The sequence below is a fragment of the Siphateles boraxobius genome, unplaced genomic scaffold (assembly GCF_051911475.1).
Source record: "Siphateles boraxobius isolate OS27281-9 unplaced genomic scaffold, OSU_SipBor_1 8, whole genome shotgun sequence".
Lineage (NCBI taxonomy): Eukaryota > Metazoa > Chordata > Actinopteri > Cypriniformes > Leuciscidae > Siphateles > Siphateles boraxobius.
This window is the reverse complement of record NW_027509208.1, coordinates 9,721,305-9,732,292: the sequence shown is the minus strand read 5'-3', so window position 1 is coordinate 9,732,292 and position 10,988 is coordinate 9,721,305. Positions and strand designations below refer to the sequence as shown.

Here is a 10,988-nt window from a genome sequence, read left to right as displayed (position 1 = left end):
AACAAGACCCTAATGGCCAAAATCTGAAAAACATGCACCCATCTATCACTGAGACAAATTGCTTAAACTACCACCAAGCACTGCAAGGTAATGCCAAAACTGTACTTTTATTTTGCTATGTGACAGCCCAGGAATGTAGGATGGCAGTGGGTGCAGGTCTAGCGGAGGGGGAGGGGGGAGTGGAGAGCAGAGGGGGGCAGGAAACTTGGAAAGAATGCCAGGAATGCCCATGTTTATCCAGCTTTCCATTGAGGTGGAGGCAGTCCACCGCAGCGCAGCGTGTATAAAGGTAGCTCAGCTGCTGCTGAAGAATCAGAACACTCCAAGTCCTCCAGAGAGAAGCAACAGTCGCTCAACTCGGCTCTGCTTAAACTTCATACCGAAGCTAAACTCTAGCTTTCACTCGACAAGATCAGGAGGAACTAGATTCAAAGACTACGCAACGAGATCGGCTTGATCAAATCTGAAGAGAAGACTGCGGTACGGCGACAAGACATTGTAGGATCACAAAAGAAGATTTTCTTGATACAGATTGTAAAGAAGAGGTCATCATGTTTTCTGGAATGAATCTGATTGCTCTGCTGTGCCTGACTTTCTTTAGATGGGTAAGTCCTTTTAATGCACTATTATAAGCTTGAGACAGCTATCATGTCTAAATGCATATGGAGATCTAGAATATTATGAAATAGCGTGATCGAGTTACATTTTCAGATTTTTGTCAGACACAAACAGCTCATGAAATTCCTCAATTTCTATTTCTAGAATGAAATCCCTCAGAGATTTCCTTTAAGGTCAATGTTGAGCAAATGTACAAACTCTCACTAGAACATTGTGTCTTATTCCACAGGCTGTGGCTCAGGAGTGCAGTGGACAGTGCCTATGTCCTGATGTGCCACCACAGTGTTCGCCCGGTGTGAGTCTGGTGCCGGACACCTGTGGGTGTTGCCGGGTGTGTGCCAAGCAGCTGGGCGAGCTGTGCACAGAGCGAGATGTTTGCGACCCCCACAAAGGCCTTTACTGTGATTACGGCTCCCCAAGCAACCGTCGTATCGGGGTCTGCACAGGTGAGGGTCTTGGCTTTTGACATACATATACTGAGTCTATTGTTGTTGAGTTGAGTCAGAGTTGTAAACCCCCTTCCATCTGCTTTCCTCAGCCAGAGAAGGTGCAACTTGTGTGTTCAGTGGGATGGTATACCGCAGCGGAGAGTCCTTCCAGAGCAGTTGTAAATACCAGTGCACGTGTTTGGACGGCGCAGTAGGTTGCGTGCCCCTCTGTGGAATGGACATCAGGCTTCCTAGCCCCGACTGCCCGATGCCCCGCAGGGTGAAGGTTCCAGGGAAGTGCTGCGAGGAGTGGGTGTGTGACTCCCCTCACCAGAACACCTTTGTGGGACCAGTTTTGGCAGGTGAGCATTCCTTGATCTTGACTGTTCTCTGAGTCAAAACTGACACAGTAATGGTCGCCATTAAGTAGGATGGAATGAATACCGGTGCGATGATGTAATGATATGAATAGTAGGATGACATCATGCTGCTGGTTGGAATGTGTTGAGTAACGTCTTGTCTTGTCTTGTAGCTTATAGAGAGGAGGATACATACGGACCAGATCCCTCCATGATGAGAGAGAACTGCCTGGTTCAGACCACAGAATGGAGTGCATGCTCAAAGACCTGCGGATTGGGAATCTCTACCCGTGTCACCAATGACAACCGCGAGTGCCGTCTGGAGAAGCAGTCCCGCCTCTGCATGGTTCGCCCTTGCGAGTCACACCTCGAGGAGAAAATCAGGGTAAGAGGGCAACCTACCAACTAACTAATCATAACACCATGACGACATCACAAAACTTGATGGCTAATTTTTCATTCTATGTCTTTACAGAAAGGAAAAAAGTGCATCCGCACGCCACGTGTCTCCAAACCCATGAAGTTTGAGATTTCTGGCTGCACCACTACCAAGTCTTACCGACCCAAGTTCTGCGGTGTGTGCACGGATGGTCGCTGCTGCACCCCTCACAGAACCGCCACCTTGCCCATGGAGTTCAAGTGTCTCGACGGCCAATTCATGAAGAAGCAGATGATGTTTATCAAGACCTGCGCATGCCACTACAACTGCCCCGGGGAGAACGACATCTTTGAGTCCATGTACTACAAGAAGATGGTCGGTGACATGGCGTGAGGAGACAACGGCGGCAAGGAGTTCCATGCAGTGACTGTCCACTTGAATTGAACAGATATCCATCTCATATCTCAGCACAAAGTACTTGTTTTCTTTTTATGGTTTGTTGCTTTCATTTTACGCCTTTTTGCGTGTATGTGTTTGTATCTTGTACATGGGCTCTGGATTTATATGCTGTATGTGTATTAATTTGTCATAGTGGATGTCTAAGGCTAGGGTTTGTAAAATGACCGGGCTCAGTTCGGACACCCCTAAAAAACAATTCTGCACTATAGTCCGACTCTGTGACGCCCAATGTCACTGATTGGCAGATGACGCCAAGCCCCTCCCCTAAACTGTGGTGGGCAGATTCAGATTCTGAGAGCAAAAATAGTAAGAAACAGATGGCAGCTTTTAACCCCAGAAGCGAATCGCCTCACCAAGCTGAGAGAAGGTGGAAGAAAGAGACTGAAAAACTGATGTGCTCTTACGTTTAGTTGAATTTGTTGGCTCAGAGTTTGATTGAGCTGAACTGAGACATGAAGTTTGGCCAAGAACTATGAAGGTTAATATAGCACTGAGTGTTTGACTTCGACTATCTGGCTCCTCCTGTTGGTAGAGAGTCAGTACCCCTGTCAAAAAGACTGGATGAATTGTAGCTTCATTCTTTTTTTAATTACAGTATCTATTTTTTGAAAGCTGTAAATAATGTACATATTTTGTACAGCTTAAGTTAATTTAAATTCAAAGCATTTGTCTTTCTTATTTTCTTGCTTCACCATGTTTAATGTTGGCTTCATGTGCTGACATGACTGTTCTTGGTACAGCTTGTCCAATATTTTTATTGAGAAGTGTGACCAAAAAGTTACATGTTTTCACTTTGGTAGTTTAAAATAAATATATTTTTTATATAAACATTGCCATCTTCTGAGTCATTTTTCCTCTTATATAACTAGTTACCTCTATACCTGAGGTCAACCACACAGGAAAAACACCATTTTTTCACAAAGGCCTCTCATGTTCACACTTACTTCAATGCCATTTTTAAATGACTACTGCGGACCACACAGTAGCATTGTGTGCAGTCCATCAAGCTCAAGACCACACACACAGTCCTGACACATGCTTATACACATACATAGATACTGTATAAAACAGACAGTGAATAGACACTCTCATTTGCAATCTCATAACATAAACATATACAACTGATATAGACTACCATTCAAAGTTTAGGGTAAGATTTTTTTATGTTTTAAGTCTCTTAAGCTCATCAGGCTGCTGTTACTTGATCAAAAATACAGTAAAAACTGCAATATTGTGAAATATTATTTTATTGTATATTTTTAAAAATGTAATTTATTCCTGTAATGGTAAAGCTACATTTTCAGCATCATTACTCTTCAGTGTCACGTGATCCTTCAGAAATCAATCTAATATGCTGATTTGGTGCACAAGAAACATTTATTTTTATTATCAATGTTGTGCTGCTTAATTTTTTGTAGAAACTGATTAATTTTTTATCAATAGAAAGTTCAAAAGAACAGCATTTTTTTTAAATACACATATTTTGTAACAATTCAAGTCTTCACTGCCACAATTGATCAATTTCATACATGCTTGCCGAATACAATTATTAAGATCTTTTTCAATAAAAAGAAAGAAGAAACCTTCTTAGACTTCCAATGAGTTTGCACAGGGGTCAGACAGAAAACACAGAGAAACAGATTTAGCCTACATGTAAAAGAGGAAAGTAGTAAACAGTAAACAGAGGAGATAATAAACGATTTTAAAAAGGGACAATATCTAAAATATGTGTAGCTTTATTTGGCTTTGATACAGTGGGTTTAACAGAGGGGGTCTGAGCTCTTAAACGTAAGCTACAGTATTGAGAACGATGTAGGCCTACAATTGTCAAAAATGGCACCAGCAATATGAACACTAACAACGTTGCTAATCTTTTGGCTACTAGAAAACATATAGCTACACACATTTTGCCATGATTATAATAATAATAACAACATTTAAAACCTTACTTGATTTCTTGATTTCAGAATCATTTTCAAATTGAGGACGCCACACACAGGATTTGATCTATTCTGTGCAAACTATTAAAGTTGTGTCGAATGAGCGCCATCTAGTGCATCGACTGTCTGTAGTAGTGAAATATTATTATATTCATCCCTGCAGTCAGACTTAATGAAGAAATTGATTTTTAACATTAACGTATGGCTTTTCAAAGACATTTTACACGAGCTCCGAAGCTGTTAAGCCATGCTTATAGGAGCCACAGATCACAGTGATTTCAACTTAATTTTCTTTCCAGTAGGCCTAGTCTACAACGTATAATGACTTATGAAATGGCCCCAAGTAGCACACAAACAGGGTTGAATGATAGGATAACGATAGTAGTGATATAGGAACCGTGTTCTGCTGCCCTACAAATGGCCCAAAATTAGGACCAACATAAGAAGACATCAAAAAGTTGAAAAAAAAGACCAGTCACCAAAAAGAAATAACCCAAATTTAATTAGCAAAACCTACTTAAAGGCCTGTTTTAAACAAATAAACAAATTGACCACCTGCTTTTAAACAGATAGTATGGATAGAGAGCATGGGGCAATGGGTAGGCCTAGAAGGAGGGGGGGTAAGGTATAATCAGAATCATAAAAATCTTTAAAATTAATTTACAAATCCAACCTTGACAGAATGCTCCTCATCAATTCTTCGGCTGAGTTAGAAATAAAGCATGAGCCTGTTAGGTTGAGGTTGTTACGTTTGTGTTAGTAGAAGCTATGGTGATTGTAAGAAGGTTCAGATAGGCCAATTAACATATTGTTTTTGGAATTTTACAAGTTCATGACTTGCAGGGTGCTATCTTAGAAAAAAAGTCTCTCTGCTTGGAACCACAAAAAAGGGCATCTCTCCATACACAGGTAAGTGAGCTAAACCAGCAGTTCTTCACAATGACCAGGGGTCCACTAGGGGGCAGCTAACCCTTAAACTTAGAGGTCTTGACTTACCAGTAATTAACAAATCAAGTGTCAAACATGACAGATTTGTTGATTTTTTTTTTTTTTCTTTAAAGGCTATTTGGCATTTTACAATATATGATAAGCACCTTTCAGACATGTAAGTATGAATAATACATTTTATATCCTGAGTCGATGAACATCCTTCATCCATTCCACCAAAATGAAGGTAGCCATTTACTCCATTTGTAAATCTATTACCCACATACTTTTATAGTTACTTACATTGAAATATTAATCAGATATAGGCATTTATAAATATCACTTCTATACATATCATTTCACTGTGCCTCAGCCTTATGTGCCATGGATTACACCTCTAAATCTTTTTGCCTGCATGAAGTAGAATCAAAGTCCCTAGAGCTGTCAATACAACAATGTTATACAAACTTATTCTTGGAAATGGCAGCAGAAACATATATATATAATTCTGCTGAATAATAATTCTGCTGAACCCCTGGTCATTGTTGAGAACTGATGGTTTAGCTCACTTACTGTGTATAGAGAGATGCCTTTTTTTGTGGTTTCAAGCAGAGAGACTAGTCATTGTCTCACAAGATAGCACCCTGCAAGTCATGAACTTGTAAAATTCCAAAAAATAATATGTATACAGTATATGCAAACATGTGCAAATATAGGCCTATATAAATATATTTGCAAATATATATATAAAAACATTACATATTGTAGGTTTATAATCCTTGAGCTTCATAAACTAATTAAACTCAAGTGTAGGCTATCCTATGAATTGTCGTTTTTTGGAATGTTTTTTTTTTTTTAGTATGATTTTATTGTAATTAAATAAATTGCAAAGGCTGGGGGCACAATTTTGACTCGAAAACTGACCGAGGATAAACTAATGGTTTAAATGAAGACAGCTTTGAACCTGTCTGCAACATAAGTCTGCACATATCTGAAGGAGCTCGCTCACGAATATTTTGGGTTTGAGAAACGTCACCATAGCAACACAATGGTACGCGCGGAAAAGCGAAAAAGGAGCTCGCATCATTTCGACGACGCAGTGAGTAGGCTATCGACTTTAAATATGTACCGATTAATATTGCAGTTCATTAAATTTATGGACGAGTAGGGTTAGGGTAAAGTACACAAATTTACATTTGTTATGACATACGCTTCAAACATTACAATGTAATGTTTTTTACCGCAAAAACTGAAGTTCAAAAACATAATTATAAAGATGGCTGCGCGCTTGTTTGTCTGTCGCATAAGGTCTATTATAATTTATTATTACAAGTTCCTTTTTAGGATGGCGACATGGCGTACGTTCCTAACTTTGTGATTGTCTTAAGGATATGCTACAGGCACTTTTGCATGAAAATACAATACACTTGAATGTTGTTTGCTTTTCAGCTGCCATCCAGAAAAAGTAAAAGACCATTAACTGTCTACTCGAGGTTATTCACATGATGTTTGGATGATCGGTCCTGCAAGGTGGAGTCTGTCAGACTCAGTTCTGTAGTTCAAGATTTCATGCATGGATGCCTTTTCTTTCTTTCTTTCCTGCATGTACAGAGTTGGAAGTGTTCTGTGTTGAAAACCCTAGGGAATTAGATGCTGCATTTCAGGTTACAGACTCACTGAACTCAACTGCAAGACTCGACCCGTGATAATGTTACAGACTCGTTGTATTTCGTAACATGAAGAGACAATAGGCTACTTCTTATTTAAGTCAAATCAGCCTTAAAATTGAAGTAAATGGACTAGTTGTTCTAAATTATTATTATTATTTTCTAATAGTAGTCATTTTAATGTCTATGTGCCCGTACATTGAGGAAATAATATGTTCAAGTTATACATATGAAATAAAAAATAGAAAAATATATATTTTTAATCGAACAGTTTATTGAAACTTTAGACCAAACATTAAAAAAAAAGTTTTGCATGTGTTTAGTATTATATTTGATATATCAGGCTTATAAGGCTCATTAGATACTTGAGGAAAGAAACACATTTTATTCAGATGCCTAAAATATGCAAATTTGTGATATTGCTGATAGCCTATTTATATTACATTATTATATTACATTAAGTATGATGTATATATGTTAAGTATGTTATATATTACCTGTCTTGTCAGGACTTTTGTTGTATTTCCTGTTTCTTATGCCTTGTTTGTAGTTCTTCATGTTGATTAGTTCCATGATTGTTCCCATGTGTCTTTTAATGGCGCTTTTCGACTCCGCACGGCTCGCTTTGCTTTTCCACTGCAGTTTAGTACCGCTTCAAATTGGTCTGGGGTAACGGTTTTAGACTGATCATAGTTAAACTATGTTTCGCATGCATTTTCATGAGTAATGATTGTGGCACAAGAACGTCAGATTGTTTTGGAGTCAAAATTTCCAACGGTGCCATAAACCTATGCATATGCCAATGTTATTGTTCTTGTGCCTTTAGTGTCTTCAAATTACATTCATCAATCAGTGAACTTGTCAGAAATTAGTTTACAAAGAGAATGAAGCTCTGACCAACCAGCACAATGACACGTACAAAGATTGCAGATGACATGGAACACACCATTTCTCTCAGCTCCAAAAAACAACTACTGGTACAGCCACAGTTGCATTCAAACACACTACTGTACATAATATAAATGGCGCACACCCATCCAACTTGACTGTCTCTCCCCTGCAGGAACAATTACACTCTGAACAGCAAGAAGTTAATGCCATTACACAACCACTGCTGGAGACTGAGGCTGGATTCATAAAGGTAATATTTTCAGATGTGATTCTTTCCGTTACCTCTGATTCATTTGTGTTTGTGTGTGTCAATACAGAATCTGGATCACTACCTGACTCACAGAGACACACTGGACTTGAGGAAAAGTAAACTGCTCTATAAGCGCTGGACACAGAGTGTGTGGCTGCCGATACAGCGGAGCATTGAGCAACACTTTACACATCATGGCTACAATGTGACACAGAAGATAAAGAGCATGCATGCACACTACATCAACTACTGTAATGTTAAGGTATAACCTTAAATGGTTACAGTATAACATTACAGATATTAGCATAAGCATGTTGTTACAGTAGCAGTGCACAGTAATTGAGTTATAAAGGCCATTTCTGCACAGTCACAACATTAAAGTACACTTTCATAGTAACCCTTTATCAGGGGAATTTCAATGCAGTAATGAATGTTGAGTCAATGATGCTAAAAAAAATATACTGTTTTTTTTTCAGTCTGTTGTTTCAGTGTTGTTAGGCAAATTTAGGGTTGCAAAAAACTTACAGTAAGTTAGGCCTATTGTTGTCATGTAATAGCTTGATTTTTTTTTTTTAAACTGAAACTAAAAAAAGTTTTCCAAAATCTCCCTAAAAACTGAAATGTGTTCTGTGTTTTAGGGTTTTGTGTTTCTAGAGAGTTATGATCCCCTAGAGTACAACCCTTTCCTGCACCATTTCAACTCACCACATTATCACAAAGTGAGTCATATCATCTTCTTTTTTATGTGAATAGTTACACAACTAAACAAATGCATTAATGATTATATGTAATTGATTTGGTGAAGAATTCAATCAAGTTTTAGTCAACTTAGCATGTGCTTTTGTGCAGATTTCCACACCAACATTGGAGGACCCTCTGTCTCTTCAGTCACGAGCAAGGATTAAGGAAAAGACAGCAGTACTTCGCTGCCAAACAGGTGCTGTTATTAAATAATTTGTTTCACAAATGTATACGATGCTAAACCTGAGTAGATTTTTTTTTAAAGACTACTTCCTTTAAGGGGGCTACAGAGCATTGAAACAGAGGTGAACTTCAGGTAAACAAAATGGCCTCTGTATGACCTTTAAACTCTGCATGCTAGGTCACGTGTATCGCCGTCAGCAGGTGGAGGAAATTCTCCTGAGTCCACCTGCTTCCCAACAGAGCCTTAAACAGTCACAGGCCAAACCCTTAAGAGATACTACCTCACAGAGACTTTGGAAGGACCGCAGTCTGTTAAGATCAAGGTATCGTCTTCAGGCTCGCTGTTGAGCTGCTTTTGTGTTTCTAGCACTTCTGTGGCAGTAATACCGAGGTCATTCGTTGCTGTTCAGGAATAGATGCTCTCCACATTCAGCTGTTGCAGAGGGATGCTGCTTCCACACTAAGTGCTGGTCCTCATATGGTTAATGACAACATTCCATAGGTCCTTTTTGACATCAGGTTGTATGGACACACATCTTCCCTTACTGAGGATGGTGCTTGTTTTACCATTCAAGTGCAATAAATAATGAGGTGTACAGTATGCAATGTGTGTTGTGCTTATTGAACAATGCATATTATGTTCTGCAACATCCACAAAGAAGGTGAGCAAATTCTGACAATCATTTGAGCCACACTTAACAGAAGAAACTTAAGAAAATATATTAAGAATATACTGTGCGGTGCTTGAAAGTTTGTGAACTCCTTGCAGAATCTGAAAATGTGAATAATTTTAACAAAATGAGAGGGATCATACAAAATCTATGTTTTTTTATTTAGTACTGTCCTGAATAAGATATTTTACATAAAAGACATTTACATAAAGTCCACAAAAAATGTCCCCGTTCAAAAGATGGATCTCAAAATCATACAGTCACTGCTGGAAAGGGTTCAAATATGCAAAAGATGCTGGAAAACTGGGGACCTGGAGGATTTTTCTGAAGAACATTGGGCAGTTTAACTGCTCAGGACAAAAAAGGGACTTAAGAACAAACAAACAACAACAAAAAAACGTGGATCATCCAGGTAATGTTCAAAAAACACTGTTTTAAGAATCAAGGGTACATAAACTTTTGAACGGGTTTATTTTTTATAAATTCCACTATTTATTTATTTTTGGTCTTGTGGACTATGTAAATATTTTTTAGTAAAATATCTTACTCCAGACAGTACTAAATAAAAAATAACATGCATTTTTTAATGCATCCTCAATTAACAAGCTACAGTTAGTGCAAAATGCAGCTGCTAGAGTTCTTACTAGATCAAGAAAATATGATCATATAACACCTATTTTATCATCTCTACACTGGTTACCTATTAAGTTACGTATCAATTACAAAGTATTCCTACTGACCTATAAAGCCCTAAATGGTTTAGCTCCTGTGTATTTAACAGACCTTCTATCGCCATACAATCCATCGCGCTCTTTAAGATCACTAAATTCGAGGCTTCTGGTCATTCCTAGGATATCTAAGTCCACTAAAGGAGGGAGGGCGTTCTCGCATTTAGCTCCTAAACTCTGGAATAGCCTTCCTGATATTGTACGAGCCTCAGACTCGCTGTCCCAGTTTAAAACTAGATTAAAGACGCATCTCTTTAACCAAGCATTCACTTAATGCTTAACCTTTGATACTGCTGAATCGGTTCGAATGCATTAACATTATGAACATCAGCTATGCTAATTATTTCCCATCTGCCTTTCTGCTGTTATCTCGGGACGCTAGTCCCGAGGTAAATAGCGTTCGTCAGCTCCAGTTTGTATCCAGCCTCTCACGGAGACTTCAGATGCCCCAACGCCTGTGAAGAGACGACTCGACGCCTGTGAAGAGACGACTCAAAGCCGGCGATATGTTATGCCATAAATTAATACTTGATTAACTAACTGTATTTTTCTATGTACATTTCCGAAATGCAATTTCTGTAAAGCTGCTTTGAGACAATGTGTATTGTGAAAAGCGCTATACAAATAAATTTGAATTGAATTGAATTGAATTGAATTTTTTATGATCCCTCTTATTTTGTTGAAATTATTCAGTTTCTGCAAGGGGTTCACAAACTTTCAAGCAGCACTATATAGTCAACCTCCAGC

At 38.6% G+C, this 10,988-nt stretch overlaps 2 protein-coding genes across 3 annotated transcripts; both read left to right on the top strand.

Moving 5' to 3' along the window:
* Positions 1–218: 218 nt before the first annotated feature.
* ccn2a (cellular communication network factor 2a) lies at positions 219–3,071 on the top strand. Its single transcript, XM_077220823.1, has 5 exons — positions 219–605; positions 848–1,064; positions 1,157–1,408; positions 1,579–1,790; positions 1,881–3,071. The coding sequence occupies exons 1-5, from the start codon at positions 552–554 to the stop codon at positions 2,175–2,177; spliced, it is 1,032 nt and encodes a 343-aa protein (XP_077076938.1). The 5' UTR covers positions 219–551; the 3' UTR covers positions 2,178–3,071.
* Positions 3,072–6,527: 3,456 nt separating this feature from the next.
* fam228a (family with sequence similarity 228 member A) lies at positions 6,528–9,443 on the top strand. Of its 2 annotated transcripts, XM_077220515.1 has the most exons (8): positions 6,528–6,640; positions 7,604–7,754; positions 7,841–7,918; positions 7,986–8,180; positions 8,557–8,637; positions 8,768–8,855; positions 9,021–9,165; positions 9,253–9,443. In XM_077220515.1, exons 2-8 carry the CDS (start codon positions 7,686–7,688, stop codon positions 9,326–9,328), a joined length of 732 nt encoding a protein of 243 aa, XP_077076630.1. In that variant the 5' UTR covers positions 6,528–6,640; positions 7,604–7,685; the 3' UTR covers positions 9,329–9,443. The 2 variants fall into 2 exon arrangements, with proteins under 2 accessions (XP_077076630.1, XP_077076631.1); XM_077220516.1 differs by lacking the exon at positions 6,528–6,640 and having other exon boundaries at positions 7,282–7,754.
* The last annotated feature ends 1,545 nt before the right edge of the window (positions 9,444–10,988 follow it).

Coding starts and splice junctions, on each gene's coding strand:
- ccn2a (XM_077220823.1), top strand. CDS start 552: ATGTTTTCTGGAATGAATCTGATTGCTCTGCTGTGCCTGACTTTCTTT. Junction 1,409..1,578: donor TGTGGGACCAGTTTTGGCAG/GTGAGCATTCCT, acceptor CTTGTCTTGTAG/CTTATAGAGAGGAGGATACA. Junction 1,791..1,880: donor ACCTCGAGGAGAAAATCAGG/GTAAGAGGGCAA, acceptor ATGTCTTTACAG/AAAGGAAAAAAGTGCATCCG.
- fam228a (XM_077220515.1), top strand. CDS start 7,686: ATGACACGTACAAAGATTGCAGATGACATGGAACACACCATTTCTCTC. Junction 7,755..7,840: donor GCTCCAAAAAACAACTACTG/GTACAGCCACAG, acceptor TCTCCCCTGCAG/GAACAATTACACTCTGAACA. Junction 7,919..7,985: donor CTGAGGCTGGATTCATAAAG/GTAATATTTTCA, acceptor GTGTCAATACAG/AATCTGGATCACTACCTGAC.